The sequence below is a fragment of the Salvelinus alpinus genome, chromosome 20, assembly GCF_045679555.1.
Source record: "Salvelinus alpinus chromosome 20, SLU_Salpinus.1, whole genome shotgun sequence".
Taxonomy (NCBI): Eukaryota; Metazoa; Chordata; class Actinopteri; order Salmoniformes; family Salmonidae; genus Salvelinus; species Salvelinus alpinus.
In genome coordinates, this window is record NC_092105.1 from 31,185,911 (window position 1) to 31,203,547 (window position 17,637).

Genomic DNA, 17,637 nt, shown 5'->3' on the forward strand with positions numbered 1-17,637 from the left:
GGGATTTTAACAAGGCTAATCTGAAAACAAAACTCCCTAAATTCTATCAGCATATCGATTGTGCTACCAGGGCTGGTAAAACCCTGGATCATTGTTATTCTAACTTCCGCGACGCATATAAGGCCCTCCCCCGCCCTTCTTTCGGAAAAGCTGACCACGACTCCATTTTGTTGCTTCCAGCCTACAAACAGAAACTAAAACAAGAAGCTCCCGCGCTCAGGTCTGTTCAACGCTGGTCCGACCAATCTGATTCCACGCTTCAAGACTGCTTCGATCACGTGGATTGCATTGCGCATTGCGTCCAACAACAACATTGACGAATACGCTGATTCGGTGAGCGAGTTTATTAGAAAGTGCATCGGCGACGTAATACCCAGAGCAACGATTAAAACATTCCCAAACCAGAAACCGTGGATTGATGGCAGCATTCGTGTGAAACTGAAAGCGCGAACCACTGCTTTTAACCAGGGCAAGGTAACCGGAAACATGACCGAATACAAACAGTGTAGATATTCCCTCCGCAAGGCAATCAAACAAGCTAAGTGCCAGTATAGAGACAAAGTAGAGTCGCAATTCAACAGCTCAGACACAAGAGGTATGTGGCAGGGTCTACAGTCAATCACGGATTACAAAAAGAAAACCAGCCCCGTCGCGGACCAGGATGTCTTGCTCCCAGACAGACTGAATAACTTTTTTGCTCGCTTTGAGGACAATACAGTGCCACTGACACGGCCCGCTACCAAAACCTGCAGGCTCTCCTTCACTGCAGCCAAGGTGAGTAAAACATTTAAACGTGTTAACCCTCGCAAGGCTGCAGGCCCAGACGGCATTCCCAGCCGCGTCCTCAGAGCATGCGCAGACCAGCTGGCTGGTGTGTTTACGGACATATTCAATCAATCCTTATCCCAGTATGCTGTCCCACATGCTTCAAGAGGGCCACCATTGTTCCTGTTCCCAAGAAAGCTAAGGTAACTGAGCTAAACGACTACCGCCCCGTAGCACTCACTTCCGTCATCATGAAGTGCTTTGAGAGACTAGTCAAGGACCATATCACCTCCACCCTACCTGAAACCCTAGACCCACTCCAATTTGCTTACTGACCCAATAGGTCCACAGACGACGCAATCGCAACCACACTGCACACTGCCCTAACCCATCTGGACAAGAGGAATACCTATGTGAGAATGCTGTTCATCGACTACAGCTCAGCATTTAACACCATAGTACCCTCCAAACTCGTCATCAAGCTCGAGACCCTAATCAATCAAAAAGTAACACAAGAAATGTACATAACAATAACGAGGCTATATAGAGGGGGTACCGAGTTAATGTGCGGGGGTACAGGGTAGTCGAGGTTATTTGTAAAGTGACTATGCATAGATGATAAACAGTGTAAAAACAAAGTGTGTGTGTGTGTGTGGGGGGGGGGGGGGGGGTCAATATAGATACTGTAGTCTGGGTGGCCATTTGATTAGTTGTTCAGCAGTCTTATGGCTTGGGGGTAGAAGCTGTTAAGGAGCATTTAGGTCCTAGACTTGGCGCTCCGGTACCGCCTACTGTGCGGAGGCAGAGAGAACAGTCTATGACTTGGGTGACGAGTCTTTGACAATTTTTGGGGCCTTCCTCTGACACTGCCAAATATATCGGTCCTGGTTGTCAGGAAGCTTGGCCCCAGTGATGTACTGGGCCGTACGCACCACCCTCTGTATCGCCTTACGGTCAGATGCCAAGCAGTTGTCATACCAGGTGGTGATGCAACCGGTCAGGATGCTCTCGATGGTGCAGCTGTATAACTTTTGAGGATCTGGGGACCCATGCCAAATCTCCTGAGGGAGAAAAGGTGTTGTCATGCCCTCTTCACAACTGTCTTGGTGTGTTTGGACCATGGTAGTTTGTTGGTGATGTGGACACCAAGGAACTTGAAACTCTCGACCCGCTACACTTCAGTCCCGTTGATGTTAATAGGGGCCTGTTCGGCTCTCCTATTCCTATAGTCCACGATCAGCTCCTTTGTCTTGCTCAAATAGGGAGGAAGTCTCTAATTTCCTCCCTACAGGCTATATCATCATTGTCGGTGATCAGGCCTACCACTGTTGTGTCATCAGCAAACGTTATTTTATTTTATTTATTTATTTATCCTTTATTTAACTAGGCAAGTCAGTTAAGAACAAATTCTTATTTACAATGACGGCCTACCCCGGCCAAACCCTAACCCGGACGACGCTGGGACAATTAATGATGGTGTTGGAGTTGTGCTTGGCCATGCACCTGAGCTCAATTTCTAGTCTCATAGCAAACGGTCTGAATACTTATGTAAACAAGGTATTTCTGTTTTTTAAATGTTTTATAAATGTCATTTTTTGTATTTAACCCATTTTAGAATGAGACTGTAACGTAACAAAATGTAGAAAAGGGAAGGGATCTGAATAGTTTCTGAATGCACTGTATGTCCCACAATCAAATTGAAAAGGAACTCAAGGCCTCACTATACTCATAAACATAATTGTTTTTTTGTTTTTTCTTTAGCCAATTAAAACCCATTCTCCCATCAAAATATGATGATGGAAAAATATGCCCCCTCAGTCAGTATTAATTGTTTGGGAAGTTAGATCGTAACTAAAACTACCACAGGCAAGATTGAACAAAGTTTACTCTCATTTCAATTCCTTTTCAGAGATCCTCTTAACAGTGGGAAGAGTAGACCATATCCACCAAACCTTTCCAGAAGCAAAAAGTAAAATAATAGCATTCCTCTCCATGAAAGAAAGAAAATGATCTAAACAGCACAATAAAATGGAGGGTGGTGTCAGAACATATTCTGTAAACATTGCGCCTCATGCTGTGCTGCTATCAGCTATCACCAAGCTCCCCAATTTATTTTTGTTTCCACACCACTGCCCCGGGCTGACAGACCCTCTGCTCTCTCCTTCACCAGAAACAGCTGTAGCCATGTCTCACCAATTAAAGAGAGAGGAGCCCAGAAAAATGCTTGCTCCTGATAACCAATCACACCCAGCTCCCTGCTCCCCCGACGGTCTTGCACACAAACTCTACTCCTACACCATCATCCCTCAAAACACATGCCACGTCAACAGCAAAATCCTGACGTCCGTGAGTGCATGCATGTACAGTCGGAAGTTTACATACACCTTAGCCAAATATATTTAAACTCAGTTATTCACAATTCCTGACATTTAATCCTCATAAAAATTCCCTGTTTTAGGATCACCACTTTATTTTAAGAATGTGAAACGTCAGAATAATAGTAGAGAGAATGATTTATTTCAGCTTTTATTTCTTTCATCACATTCCCAGTGGGTCAGAAGTCTACATACACTCAATTAGTATTTGGTAGCATTGTCTTTAAATTGTTTAACTTGGGTCAAATGTTTCAGATAGCCTTCCATAAGCTTCCCACAATAAGTTGGGTGAATTTTGGCCCATTCCGACTGACAGAGCTGGTGTAACTGAGTCAGGTTTGTAGGCCTCCTTGCTCTCACACGCTTTTTCAGTTCTGCCCACAAATTTTCTATAGGATTGAGGTCAGGGCTTTGTGGTGGCCACTCCAATACCTTGACTTTGTTATCCTTAAGCCATTTTGACACAACATTGGAAGTATGCTTGGGGTCATTGTCCATTTGGAAGACCCATTTGCAACCAAGCTTTAACTTCCTGACTGATGTCTTGAGATGTATCTTCAATAAATCCACATAACTTTCCTTTCCTCATGATGCCATCTATTTTGTGAAGTGCACCAGTCCCTCCTGCAGCAAAGCACCCCCACAACATGATGCTGCCACCTCCGTGCTTCACGGTTGGGATGGTGTTCTTCGCTTGCAAGCCTCCCTCTTTTTCCTCCAAACATAACGATGGTCATTATGGCCAAACATTTTTTTTTTTTCCATCAGACCAGAGGACATTTCTCCAAAAAGTACGATCTTTCTCCCCATGTGCAGTTGCAAACAATAGTCCGGCTTTTTTATGGCGGTTTTGGAGCAGTGGCTTCTTCCTTGCTGAGCGGCCTTTCAGATTATGTCGATATAGGACTCGTTTTACTGTAGATATAGATACTTTTGTACCTGTTTCCTCCAGCATCTTCACAAGGTCCTTTGCTGTTATATTGGGATTGATGCGCACTTTTCGCACCAAAGTACGTTCATCTCTAGAAGACAGAACACGTCACCTTCCTGAGCGATATGACGGCTGCATGGTCCCATGGTGTTTATACTTGCGTGCTACTGTTTGTACAGATGAACGTGGAACCTTCAGGCCTTTCTGAAATTGCTCCCAAGGATGAACCAGACTTGTGGAGGTATGCCATTTTTTTATGAGGTCTTGGCTGATTTTGTTTGATTTTCCCATGATGTCAAGCAAAGAGGCACTGAGTTTGAAGGTTGGCCTTGAAATACATCCACAGGTACACCTCCAATTGACTCAAATTATGTCAATTAGTCTATCAGAAGCTTCTAAAGCCATGACATCATTTTCTGAAAATTTCCAAGCTGTTAAAAGGCACAGTCAACTTAGTGTATGCAAACTTCTGACCCACTGGAATTGTGATATAGTGAATTACAAGTTAAATAATCTATCTGTAAACAATTGTTGGAAAAACTACTTGTGTCATGCACAAAGTAGATGTCCTAACCGACTTGCCAAAACTATAGTTTGTTAACAAGAAATTTGTGGAGTGGTTGAAAAGCGAGTTTTCATGACTCCAACCAAAGTGTACAGTGCCTTCATAAAGTTTTGTAACGTTCTGACCATAGTTCTTTTGTATTCTTTGTTTTAGTGTGGTCGGGGCGTGAGTTGGGTGGGTTATCTATGTTTTGTGTTTCTATGTTGAGTTTGTCGTTTGGCCTGATATGGTTCTCAATCAGAGGCAGGTGTTTGTCATTGTCTCTGATTGGGAACCATATTTAGGTAACCTGTTTTGTCTTTTGGTTTGTGGGTGTAAGTCTTCCGTGTTAGTGTTTGTCGCCACACGGTACTGTTTCGTTTGTTCACTTCGTTTATTGTTTTGTTCCAGTGTTCAGTTTTGTTTATTAAAAAGACATGAACACTTACCACACTGCGCTTTGGTCTGATCCTTCTACCACCACAGACGATCGTTACAAGTTTTCACTCCTCTTGACTTTTTCCACATTTTGTTGTGTTACAGCCTGAATTTTATATTTAGATTTTTTGTTACTGGCCTATACACAAAACCCCTAATGTCAAATTAGTTAAAAATTAAAACCTGAAATGTCTTGAGTCAGAAAGTATTCAACCCCTTTGTTATGGCAAGCCTAAATAAGTTCAGAAGTAAACATTTGCTTAACAAGTCACATAATAAGTTGCATGGACTCTGTGTTTAACATGATTTTTGAATGACTACCTAATTTCTGTATCCCACACATACAATTATCTGTAAGGTCACACAGTGGAGTTGTGCATTTCAAACACTGATTCATCCACAATAGAGCACCTATTGGTAAATGGGGGAAAAAAGGAGACATTGAATATCCTTTGAGCATGGTGAAGTTATTAATTACCCTTTGGGTGGTGTATCAATCCACCAGTACTACAGCGATACAGGCGTCCTTCTGAACTCATTTGCCGGAGAGGAGGGGATTTCACCATGATGTCAATGGTGACTTTAAAACAGTTACAGAGTTTAATGGCTGTGATAGGAGAAAACTGAGTATTGATCAACAACATTGTAGTTACTCCACAACACTAACCTAAATGACAGAGTGAAAAGAAGCAAGCCTATATGGAATAAAAATATTCCAAATCATGCACCGAAGTAAATCTGCAAACAAACGTGGCAAATAAATGTACTTTATGTCCTGAATACAAAGCGTTATATTTGGGGCAAATCCAACACCACACATCACTGAGTACCACTCTTCATTTTCAAGCATGGTGGTGTCTGCATCATGTTATGGGTATGTTTGTCATGGGCAAGGACTAAGGAGTTTTTCAGGATAAAAATAAACGAAATAGACCTAAGCACAGGCAAAGTCCTAGAGGAAACCTGGTTCCAACAGACACTTGGAGACAAATTCACCTTTCAGCAGAACAACAACCTAAAACACAAGGCCAAATATACACTGGAGATGCTTACCAAGACAAATGTTCCTGAGTGGCCTAGTCACAGTTTTGACTTAAATCTATGCCAATATTTCAAAATGGCTTCCTAGCAATGATCAACAACCAACTCAACAGAGCTTCAAGCATTTAAAAAATAATAATGTGCAAATATTGTACAATCCAGGAATACAAAGCTCTTAGAGACTTACCCAGAAAGACTCACGGCTGTAATCACTGCCAAAGGTGATTCTAACACGTATTGACTCAGGTGTGTGAATACTTATGTAAATGAGACATTTCTGTATTTAATTTTCTATACATTTGCTCAAATGTCTAATGACATGTTTTCATTATGGGTTAGTGTGTCTAGACGGGTCAGAGAAAAAAATATCAACTTAATCCATTTTGAATTCAGGCGGTAACAACAAAATGTGGAAAACGTTAAGGGGTATGTTTGCATACCTTCTGAAAGCATTGTATATATGTGACTAACCTTCTCACAACTAATGATTGCCATGTCAAGTAAACAGGCATGTTTGTCTTAGGAAGTAATTGCATTATATTTTCATGACGTTAAAAGGGAATGTTTGTCATTCTCCATGCAATCACAGTCACTTCAACACACTGCATAGATTCACAGTGAATCATAACAGACAAGCCACATTGCTTTAGAAAAACAACACAGAGTCATTTCTTCTGAAGTTTTGAGTGTTAATGTCACATGCACAAGTACAGTGAAATGCCTTTCTTGCAAACTCAAAACCCAACAATGCAGTAATTAATAACAATGTAATACAAAAAAATAACATAAGGTAGAACAAGAACACATAAAAATATGAAAAACACAAGAATGTAAGTAAGCATACTAAATACAGAGTCAGTTCCAGTACCGTATTTACAATGTGCAATGATACTGGAGTGATAGAGGTAGATATGTTTAGGGGTAAGATGACTATGCATCAGGATATAATATGAAGTAGGACTGGGCGATATATAAAATGTATTAGATTTTTTTTAAAGTATGATTTAGCGCGATGTTCCAAATACAAGAATCAAGGTTTTTTATTTTTTGTTATTTTTGGTCTTGTCTCCTTTGCCCCTTCTGTGCTGTGAGCACTGTGCACCTTCCCACTTGCACACAGACACCATGCCCCCCCCCCCCCCCGCCTCTCACAAGAAATACAAAGATAAGTTCTTCCTCTAATAACAAGCAGTTTAAACTCTCTATTTGCATTTGAGGGTTGGTAAATCAGAATCGGTCATATGGACACTGAAATGCTTAGAGACCTTATTTTACTGTAATAGACGAGAACATAACATTTCTAACGTTACCCTTTTTATGTCTCAAGTCTCAACTTCAAAATGTAGAACAGAGCAGACTGTACTACACTGAACAAAAATATAAACGCAACATGTAAAGTGTTTCATGAGCTGAAATAAAAGATCCCAGAAATGTTCCATTTTCATGAAAAGCGTATCTCTCTCAAATGTTGTGCACAAATTTGCTTATATCCCTGTTAGTGAGTATTTCTCCTTTGCCAAAATAATCCATCCACCAGGTGTGGCATATCAAGAAGCTGATTAAACAGCATGATCATTACACAGGTGCACCTTGTGCTGGGGACAATAAAAGGCCACTCTAAAATGTCACACAACACAATGCCACAGATGTCTCAAGTTTTGAAGGGAGCGTGCAATTGGCATGCTGACTGCAGGAATGTCCACCAGAGCTGTTGCCATAGAATTTAATGTTAATTTATCTACCATAAGCCGCCTCCAACGTTGTTGGAATTTGGCAGTATGTCCAACAGGCTTCACAACTGCAGACCATGTGTAACCACGCCAGCCCAGGACCTCCACATCTGGCTTCTTCACCTGCGGGATCGTCTGAGAGGGGAGGGGGGGGGGTTCTGAGGAGTATTTCTGTCTGTAATAAAGCTCTTTTGTGGGGGGAAAACTAATTCTTATTGGCTGGGCCTGGTTCCCCAATGGGTGGGCCTGGCTTCCAAGTGGGTGGGCCTATGCCCTCCTAGGCTCACCCATGGTTGCGCCCCTGCCCAGTGTAATTTATTTATTTCAATTGACTGATTTCCTTATATGAACTGTAACTAAGTAAAATCTTGGAAATTGTTGCATGTTGCGTTTATATTTTTGTTCAGTATAAAAAGGAGAGTATCAATGAACATGTTGTGGAAAATTAATGCTCAGTGTCTGTTACCGCTAGATGTCTAGTCTGTTTTTATAAATGTACAATGAGTATAAAAAGACACATTTATATAAGGAATTGGTAACGCGTTCTCATTCTGAGAAATAAGCAACTTCTTATCCTGGTAGGCCACTTGATTTCAATATCTAAACAAAGTGAACAGGGTATGTTGTTCAAACAGTTGGAGACTGACAGGAAGGTCTATTCAAAACAGTTTGTTCAACTGTTCTACCTTGTTAACACGCAAATAAATCCAAGTTGGCTAGACTTGAAATATAAAGATTACCTGGCTACTCATTACTTGGCCTTGTCTCGGGGTAGTAAGTTAGTGGCCTGTTGATCCCTTTAGTGGTGTGAGGTTTGTGCTTTGCCAAAGTGGGTGAAGTTATATCCTGCCTGGTTGTCCCTGTCTGTGAGTAACTTTCGACGGGGCCACAGTGTCCCCCGACCCCCCCGGGTCAGTCTCCTGTATCTATGCTGCAATAGTCTACATTCCGGAGGGCTAGGGTCAGTATGTTATATCTGGTGTAATTATCCTGTCTTATCTGGTGTCCTGTGGGATCTTAGATATGATCCCACTAATTCTCCCATCTCTCTTGCTCTCTCCACTCTCAGAGGACCTGAGCACTAGGACCATGCCTCAGGACTACCTGGCCTGTTGACTCCTGGCTGTCCCCATCCCTAGTCCACCTGGTCGTGCTGCTGACCCAGTTTCTGTTGTTCTGCTGCTGTTTCGTCCTCTAAATGCTCTGCTATGAAAAGCCAACTGACATTAACTCCCGAGGTGCTGACCTCTTGCACCCTCTACAACCACTGTGATCATTATTCGACTCTGCTGGTCTTCTATGAACATTTTAACATCTTGAAGAACTATCTGGCCTTAATGGCCATGTACTCTTAAAATCTCCACCCGGCACAGCCAGAAGAGGACTGGCCACCCCTCAGAGCCTGGTTCCTCTCCAGATATCTTCCTACGTTCCTGCCTTTCTAGGGAGTTTTTCCTAGCCACCGTGCCTCTACATCTGCATTGCTTGCATTCCAGGGTTTTAGACTCGGGTTTTCGTATAAGCACTTTGTGACAACTGCTGTTGTAAAACGGGCTCTATAAATACATTTGATTGATTGATTGACTAGCACATGGGCTTGTCCTTGAGAGATTGTTTATGAGACCTGTGTTAATTTTTTATTTTTATTTATTTAACCTTTATTTAACTAGGCAAGTCAGTTAAGAACAATTTCATATTTACAATGATGGACTAGGCACAGTGGGTTAACTGCCTTGTTCAGGGGCAGAACGACAGATTGTTACCTTGTCAGCTCGGGGATTCAACCTACTAGCAACCTTTTGGTTACTGGCCCAACGCTCTAACCACTAGGCTACCTGCCGCTACAAGAAGGCTAGTGCATGCTACAAGAAGTTGGTTATTATTAGTGGATGTGCATTGTGCATGGTTTTGGTAAAATTAGTAACAAAAATTGCATTTTCATAGACAGACTTGAAAGTGATTATTGCAGTGATTATTTTTTTAAAGCACGTTAAACAGTTTTTTTATTTTTATAATTCAATTGTTAGTGGGTCTTATTGTTGTGGAAGGTTTATATTTAGCCTAGGTATAATTTTACATGCCCTGAATTCATTAGATTACTCCTGACTATTTCAAATGCAGTTTATTGACCTTTAACTGTGGAACAAAGCTTATTTAGAGAAAACGTAAAAAACAATATACATATATATCGTGAATCGTAAAAAGAAATAGAGATGCCATGATGCCCAGCCCTAATATGAAGGAAACGTTTTGGGGAATGAAGTGGGGGAATACATTGCGAGGATGTGAGAAATCAATCTAACATCCGTGTATCAATAAACATTTCACTTCACAGGAATCATTTTGCTGTGCAGAGTAGACACTGCATTATTTAGAGATAGAGGAGCTATACTGAGAACCAGCGGCATGCATCTGAAGTTAGATTGAATAATCTGGACGCTGAGGCTAGCTGAGGGAAAGAACTGTAAATGTTTTATCCATCAAATTAGATCAGAGTACATATTAGCTTTAAGAGGACAGGTATAATCGAGGCTCGTATATAACCGCCAAGTAACACACATTGAGATGAGAAGCTCCGATGCTCTCATTCTGATATTGTTTGCACTGTGAATGGTCTTTGCTCTGCTAAGAGCCCTGGTGCTACGATACAGCATCTCTCAGAGAAAGGCTTCTCATTAAAAAGCTGCTCTGAATGCATGCCCATTGCCTGTTCTTGTAACCTCATGAATATAATGGGGCTGACTCTCTCTGTTGAGCTCCTGGGTTCCTTCTCCCTGGGAATATTACAACAGAACAGAAGCCCTTTTAGCTGCTGATGACTCCATAATCAGGCCTCCATTCTCTCCTTGGAGGACTCTTTGTATTGCCTCACTCTTCACTTGTTCTCTCCCTCTTCCATACATTTCAGGATTTACAGTTTGAAACAAGAGTTTCAGAGAGCCATTTTGTCTCACCAAACAGTGGCTTGGGTACTTTGCTGTGGTGACAGAAACACAAATGGGGAGTTTTATACTGGGGGATGTGAGGGGAAATCAGTGAATACTAATATCAATAAAATATATTTATAATGCCTATTTAACATCAGCCGATGTCACAAAGTGCTATACAGAAACCCAGCCTAAAACCCCAAACAGTAAGCAATGCAGATGCAGATGCAGAAGAATGGTGAATAGGAAAAACTCCCTAGAAAGGCAGGAACCTAGGAAGAAACCTAGAGAGGAACCAGGCTCTGAGGGGTGGCCAGTCCTCTTCTGGCTGGGCCGGGTGGAGATTATAACAGTACATGGCCAAGATGTTCAAACATTCATAGATGACCAGCAGGGTCAAATAATAATAATCACAGTGGTTGTAGAGGGTGCAACAGGTCAGCACCTGAGGAGTAAATGTCAGTTGGCTTTTCATAGCCGAGCATTCAGAGTTAGAGACAGCAGATGCGGTAGAGAGAGAGAGTCGAAAACAGCAGGTCCGGGACAAGGTAACCAAGGTAGTGACAGTGGGAGCTGTCTGGAGCACTGCCTCCCCAGCAAATTATGCTAGACATGCTCCGAAAGTAAAGCAAATATCTGCATGATGTAAGGATAGGCAATCATGCATATAGTTATATGGTACGGTAGGCCATTTTAAAGACTTAACATTTTGAGAAAGGCTTTAATTCAATCAATTGAACACACTGTAGTGGGTTTCTGGAATGCTTTTTCAGAAGTGCCAGTTTTGAAGTGTTTACTACCCCGATCTGTTCTAGAAGTGCTATCTGGAAAACCACTACATGCAGTGATTGAATAACAGCCAACTGGTTTCTATGTCATTTAAAATGGACACTCAAAATTGCATACGATGGGTATGTGATAAGATCAGTGACAATAGACGGATCCAAAGGAAGTTAGGGATACCATAGGTTGCTCTTATAATTGTCAGTCAAAGTCAAAGAAAGTGTACAAAGCTAACTCACCCCATAAGTGGATCCACAGCGATTCCTTTAGGATTGGTCAGATCTAAATCTATAATGGTGACACAGGTGTCCCCAACACGGTTGCAAACAAATATCCTGTCGCTTACACGGTCCACAAAGTAAAAGTTTCCAGTGAGCCAATCGATGGTCATGTGCTCTACATCTATGGAGAAAAACAAAGAATGTCATTAAATTCTTGCCATTAAACCTTTCTTTGATTAAATATATTTGTATCAAATTACATGTTGTGAGGATACGCTTGTTAATCTTCCATTATGTTAGATCACATTTTCTCATTTACATTCATTTTATTTACTAAAGGTAAAGACACATAACTGAATGTAAGGTATGTGTAGTAAGTTTGGAATCTGACATTGATGGAATACTGAGCGTGAGCAGCATTCCTTAAATTCTTGAATAAACAGGATAGAATAGCTAGGTTGTCTTAAACACATGTGTCTAAGGCATTCCAAACCTAATTGCATTACAATGACCCTGAAGTAGAAAGTGACCATGGGAATTTCATTGGGTAAGCATTTCCTACACTCTTAAAGGTGCCATCTAGAACCTAAAAGAGTTCCTCGGCTGTCCCCATAGGAGAACCATTTGAAGAACCATTTTTGGTTCCAGGTAGAACCCTTTTCTACTGAGGGTTCTACATGGAACCTATAAGGGTTCTATCTAGAACCAAAAAGGGTTCTCCTATGGGGAGAGCCAAAGAACCCTTTTGGAACCCTTTTTTCTAAGTGTACATTGTGAAAGTTAGTGGGGAAAATAGAGACATAGAGGGAGGCAGGGGTAGGGAAAGAGTGAGACAGGGAGTGTTTTAAGGCTTTCTGAAGGGGCATGTCTGAGTGTGCTTGATAAATCAATAGTTGCCAAACATTGTAAGCGAGAGAATTTCATTGACAACTTGACACAATGCAAGACGTACTTTGTAAACTTTGTACTGTTTTGATATCCTTTTCCATTGTAAATCCATTCAGATTCTTCATCTTAGCACAGCGAAGCCTTCCAGTGGAATCTGAGGATAGAAGCCAACACACTTCCTCTTCCTGGTAATAGTAATCCAATGAAAGGGATCCATATTTTTCCAACAGTCTCAAAGTCTGTAGATTAGATCCGTTTAGTCTTGTGGTTGCTATGTGATCTGACCTTACAATCAGCAGAGCTGGAGGACTGTCGCCAGGGTCTGGAACACAAGAAGAAGAAATAGTGGGGAAAAAAACAACACGGTAAAAATTCTTCACATGGAATGTAAAAGGCCTTTATCAACCCAGGAGGACTCCGATGTGGAAGATATATTATACAAAACCTGAATTTTCTTCAGTTCATTTCTGTAATGTATAACTGAACAGAACAATATCCATAAGGAATGAGCAACACATCAAAGCTACATCAGATTTAATGTTCTCTATAGCGGTTATCTCTTCCTGACTGCTAAGCTAACACAACCCATGTCTGAGGCCTAATTGACCGTGTACTTTCTCTGCTACTGAGCTCACCCCAAAAAGCCCTGCTTTATCCCGATCCCCCACACAAGTTCAAGTCAGGGCTGGCTCTCCTAATATGGGCAATAAATCAGTGTGTCCACTGTGAAAAACACTTATCTTTACCCTGATCCCTCTAAGCCAACCTTTAGGAGCTGCCTATAACTCCATGAGATACCATTGTAGCATGGAGGGGGCTTTGGTTTTCTCATAGAAGCACATTTTCTGCATCCCAAATGGCACTCTATTTCCTATGTAACGCAATACTTTTGACCAGGGCCCATAGGGGAATAGGGTGCCATTTGAGGTGCCAGTCAAGCTCTCTGATAAAGACATTGTTCTCTTGAATGCAAAACTGTGGTCTTCATTCAACAAAATATAGACTCTACGTTTCTCTACTGTACAACATGTGTCAAACAAGTCCTGCATGAAAAACATCAGCATCTACCATTAACATCATTTCTAAAACTGCAATTACCTAAGAGAGTTTGAGAGAGACAGAAATATGGTTTTGATTCATGACAATGTAATCAGGTCAAGGGAAAATGTCACAGAATGTTGGTACTGGTGGTTTTTGGAGAGTGCAAGGGAAAAGTATTGTATTATATAATCATAACCTTTTAACATCCTGATGAAAAATGATTGATTCAAATGTGGAAGAAGAAAAAAAATGTTTCTGCGGTATATTTAAAAAAAACTATAATTAGATATTAATGCAGAGATCATCTAGATTCAGCTGCAGGCCAATTTTTTTTTGAGTGGATGTTTGGGGGGCCAGAACATACTTACAAATAATTTGCAGACTGCAAATTGACCAAAAGAAGCCCAAATAGATATTTGACTAAAACATAATCATTTCAAACCTTGCTTACATTTGTATACGATCAAGTCTCTATTATGCGTGGGAACACTTGGGAGAAGATTTCCAAAATTAAAATCACTTGGAGCTGATTTTCTGGTGTTTTTAGTTTTTATATTTTTTAAAATACATATTTATTTTCTGCTCAGAAAACTTGGGGGGCCAACCAAAACTTGTGGGCCACCAATTGGGGTACCCTGTCTTAATGTGTTTTTTACCCTCTACTGCTCACCATCTCATGGCCTCTGAGAGAATATGCTCCTGACATTTATATTCATGAGCTTTTACAACTAACGGTAACCCCATAGTTAACCCTGTACTGCAATCTTTCTCCGCTAAATTAATATTAATGTGTGTGAGCATTGGGTTCAGTTAAGTTTATGGGTAATCATATTCAGTTTATTCCTGGTAGGAAACCAGTCACATTGATTAAAAGCTGCAACAGTGTGACTCTCCCCAGCTAGGTGTGCTGCTTTGCTTCAGGCTACTTTCACACAGTAGAGTATGCATCATCATCACAGCCTAAAAATGTATCATACATTACGGTGGGCAATACAGAAAAACAGTATATGGCACAAGGCTAAATGTTTGTCTGTGTAGACTGGAACACTACTGCATATTGTTTTATACCAAACAAATGAAGTGAGTTATTTTATTCACCAGCAACAACATGTTGCCAGCTATCGGACCATAACGTAAATCAAGGCAACGCCAGGTATTGTCTCACCATTAAACACTTCCAGAGTGTTGAGATGGCTCCCAGTTAAAACCTCGAGATCATTAGTTCCCTCATTATCCTAACCTGACCATATCTACTACTGCATTCCAATTCCCTGGTGGAAGATAGATGTGGTCAGTGGTGGAACAAATTCATCTTTCCTATACTGAAGCTACCCAACACTGAAAAACAAGGTTAAGAGGAATTAGGCCTATTCCTATACCCAAGCCCCCAGGATGGTTGAACATAGAAAATTGTACCTTCTATCTTCTAAGTTATATGCAGATTATGTTGTTTTATAATACAGTGTTGTTATTCTCACCTTGTTTGGCTGTGCAGGACGTTCTGTCATTCTGTAAGATGTATCCCTCTGTACAGCTGCATCTATATGACCCGTAGGTGTTCAGGCAGGTTTGGCTACATGCTCCGTACACAGCACATTCATCATGATCTGGGGAGAGAGGGGGAGCCATTTGTAACAAATTAGGTTTGCTCAAACATGACCCAAATACATAAAGCATACTTAATGTGGCCCTCACTGTACCACCTTAGAAATTATTACCACACAACCAAGTTACCTATGTTGGAAAGTCATTGGATCCTGTAGTGTGAATAAAATCATGGTGCTTTACTGTAGTGAACTGTTATGCATTTACTGTACTGTACTGTATGTTGTGAAGCAGAGTTACTGTACATAATTTGAACCATACCTTGGGTACAGAAGTTAATCTAAACCCCACCAGAGATCTCTCTAACCCCTGACCTCTGATAGAAGTCTCATGTCACAGTATGTCCCAACAGCTGTCAGACTGGACTGGGCTGCTATTGACAGGGTCAGGGGAGAACAACCCTGCCTCCAGACAGATGGTCCTAATTTCCAGCAGGCCTCCTGCCTATTCAGTTAATTTGAGAAGTTTGGCCTAGGGTGAAGGAGAGAGGAGAGGAGATAGAGAGAGGGAAAGAGGAGATAGAGGAGAGATGCAGCTCGCCCGACAGCATTAACGATGCCTACCTCTGCAGCTTGTCCCGTCCTCACCGACCTCAAAGCCGTCAGCGCAGAAACAGAAGGTTCCGTTTCTCGTCATGACGCAGCCATAGCGGCAACGCAGCTCATGGCATGCTGAGAGCAGCTCTGTAGAGAGAGAGAGAGAGAGAGAGAGCACATGTAAATTGCTTTTTGATTTTCTTCTTGCTCCTCAAAGCTCTTCTTTCCCCATCAGTGGAGGAGTTTGACAGTCCTGAGCTCACGGCAGGGATCATTAGGTGTTGCGCAACATTACAGTCAGTATCTGGGAAATGCCACACAGAAATACAAAATGTGTGGGAAGACAGCCTCTCATGTAGCTGCTAACTCAACATTTAAATGACAGACGGAGATGTGCTCTCTACAGACAGACTTAGAATCTTAGAAACATTATGGAAATTACTAGAGGATAAAAAACGTCTCTCTGTACAGTACTTTCCATTTGCAGACTTAAATCGGCATACTGTGCTGCACACAATCGGGCTAAAGTATTTTTGAAGTACTTTGCTGCACAGAATTGGGCTAAAGTATTATTGAAGCAGAGTACCCTAAGTTTATTTTAGTTGTCAAGGATGACAGTGGATGACAGTCAAGATTTTGACTCTTTAATACACAACACAATGAAACATTCAAACCAACAAAATAATTAAAGACACTGAATCTTTCTCATGAAGACTCAAAATGATGGGAGTGAACACCTGCCTATTTTTCAAGCCTGTCGCAAAATACAACACTACCTCTTTAAGACTGAACTCGGTTTTCAAAGATGTCTAGAAATTGCACACGTTTTGTGCTCTTTTAGGAAGTAATCACTCCCCCATTACTGACTACAAATTATCTATAACTGGGCTAATAACTCACAAACTAGCAAAGGATATGAACAAATTTACAAATGTGCACACGTCGCTACATGTCGCTCTCACTTTGATCTCAAAACAAGCACATCTACACTCAACAGCTCATGCTGTAAAAACAGTCCAGTTCAAAGTGAATGGCACGCATCGATATATGGCAATGGTCTATTTGCATATAGGTCTACTGCAGCGCTGATTGGTTATGAGGCACTGGTCTGTGTAGAGTACGGCCTGAGTCGTGCCTGTCAATGCAATAGAATCCTACTCTGATGCATTCTGCCTACAACAAAATCTCTTACATAATCGTTTTGTTTCGGTATGTTGCATTGGAAGTCACTAATATTGTGTTGATTCAATCTCAATTCCCACAGTAAAGGGAAACATTGATAGTGTTAACTAACGGGGAAACTCTACAAAGTTGAGTGAAGTTTAATCTCGTGTTTCTCTGCGCACACTAGTCTATCGCAAGCAAAGCATTCTAAAATGACTTTGTGGAATACATTAGTGTTTCATTTTTGAAACACTTGTCTACATGGAATATAAAATGACTGATAGCAGTTCTGAGAGGGCCAACTTCTTATGTTCCTAGCTAGCGTTCATTCTATTGTTCTGATGTTCTTTGTGTAACACCATTCTCTGTACAGACCAGAACAAAAGACCAGCAATTTAAGACTTGATAGATGTTCAATGGAATAAGTGACAGATAGAAAATAATAAGCTTAAAAAACAGGGAAAGTTTTAATTGCTGAAAAGATAGATTTGCTATCGCCGAGCATTAATTACTGTCAAATAGAAACCCTTAGGATAAACGCTGTTCAGGCTACTCATTGATTTGACTTGTTTTCTTCTATTTCAACAACAGAGCATTTAAAACAATCTGGTAACGCCTCGGCAGAACCAAGCAAACTCCTGACAACAT

General features: G+C 41.1%; 1 protein-coding gene across 1 annotated transcript in view; it reads right to left on the minus strand.

The window, feature by feature from the left end:
* LOC139546650 (low-density lipoprotein receptor-related protein 1B-like) overlaps positions 1 to 17,637 on the minus strand; it is a 462,326-nt gene that overhangs the window by 245,928 nt on the left and 198,761 nt on the right. Inside the window, exons 4-7 of the mRNA XM_071355272.1 lie at positions 15,853 to 15,972; positions 15,163 to 15,291; positions 12,708 to 12,965; positions 11,774 to 11,936 (exon numbers count right to left, since the gene is read on the minus strand). Coding sequence (XP_071211373.1) covers positions 11,774 to 11,936; positions 12,708 to 12,965; positions 15,163 to 15,291; positions 15,853 to 15,972 — 670 coding nt within the window. The remainder of the gene's footprint in view (positions 1 to 11,773; positions 11,937 to 12,707; positions 12,966 to 15,162; positions 15,292 to 15,852; positions 15,973 to 17,637) is intronic.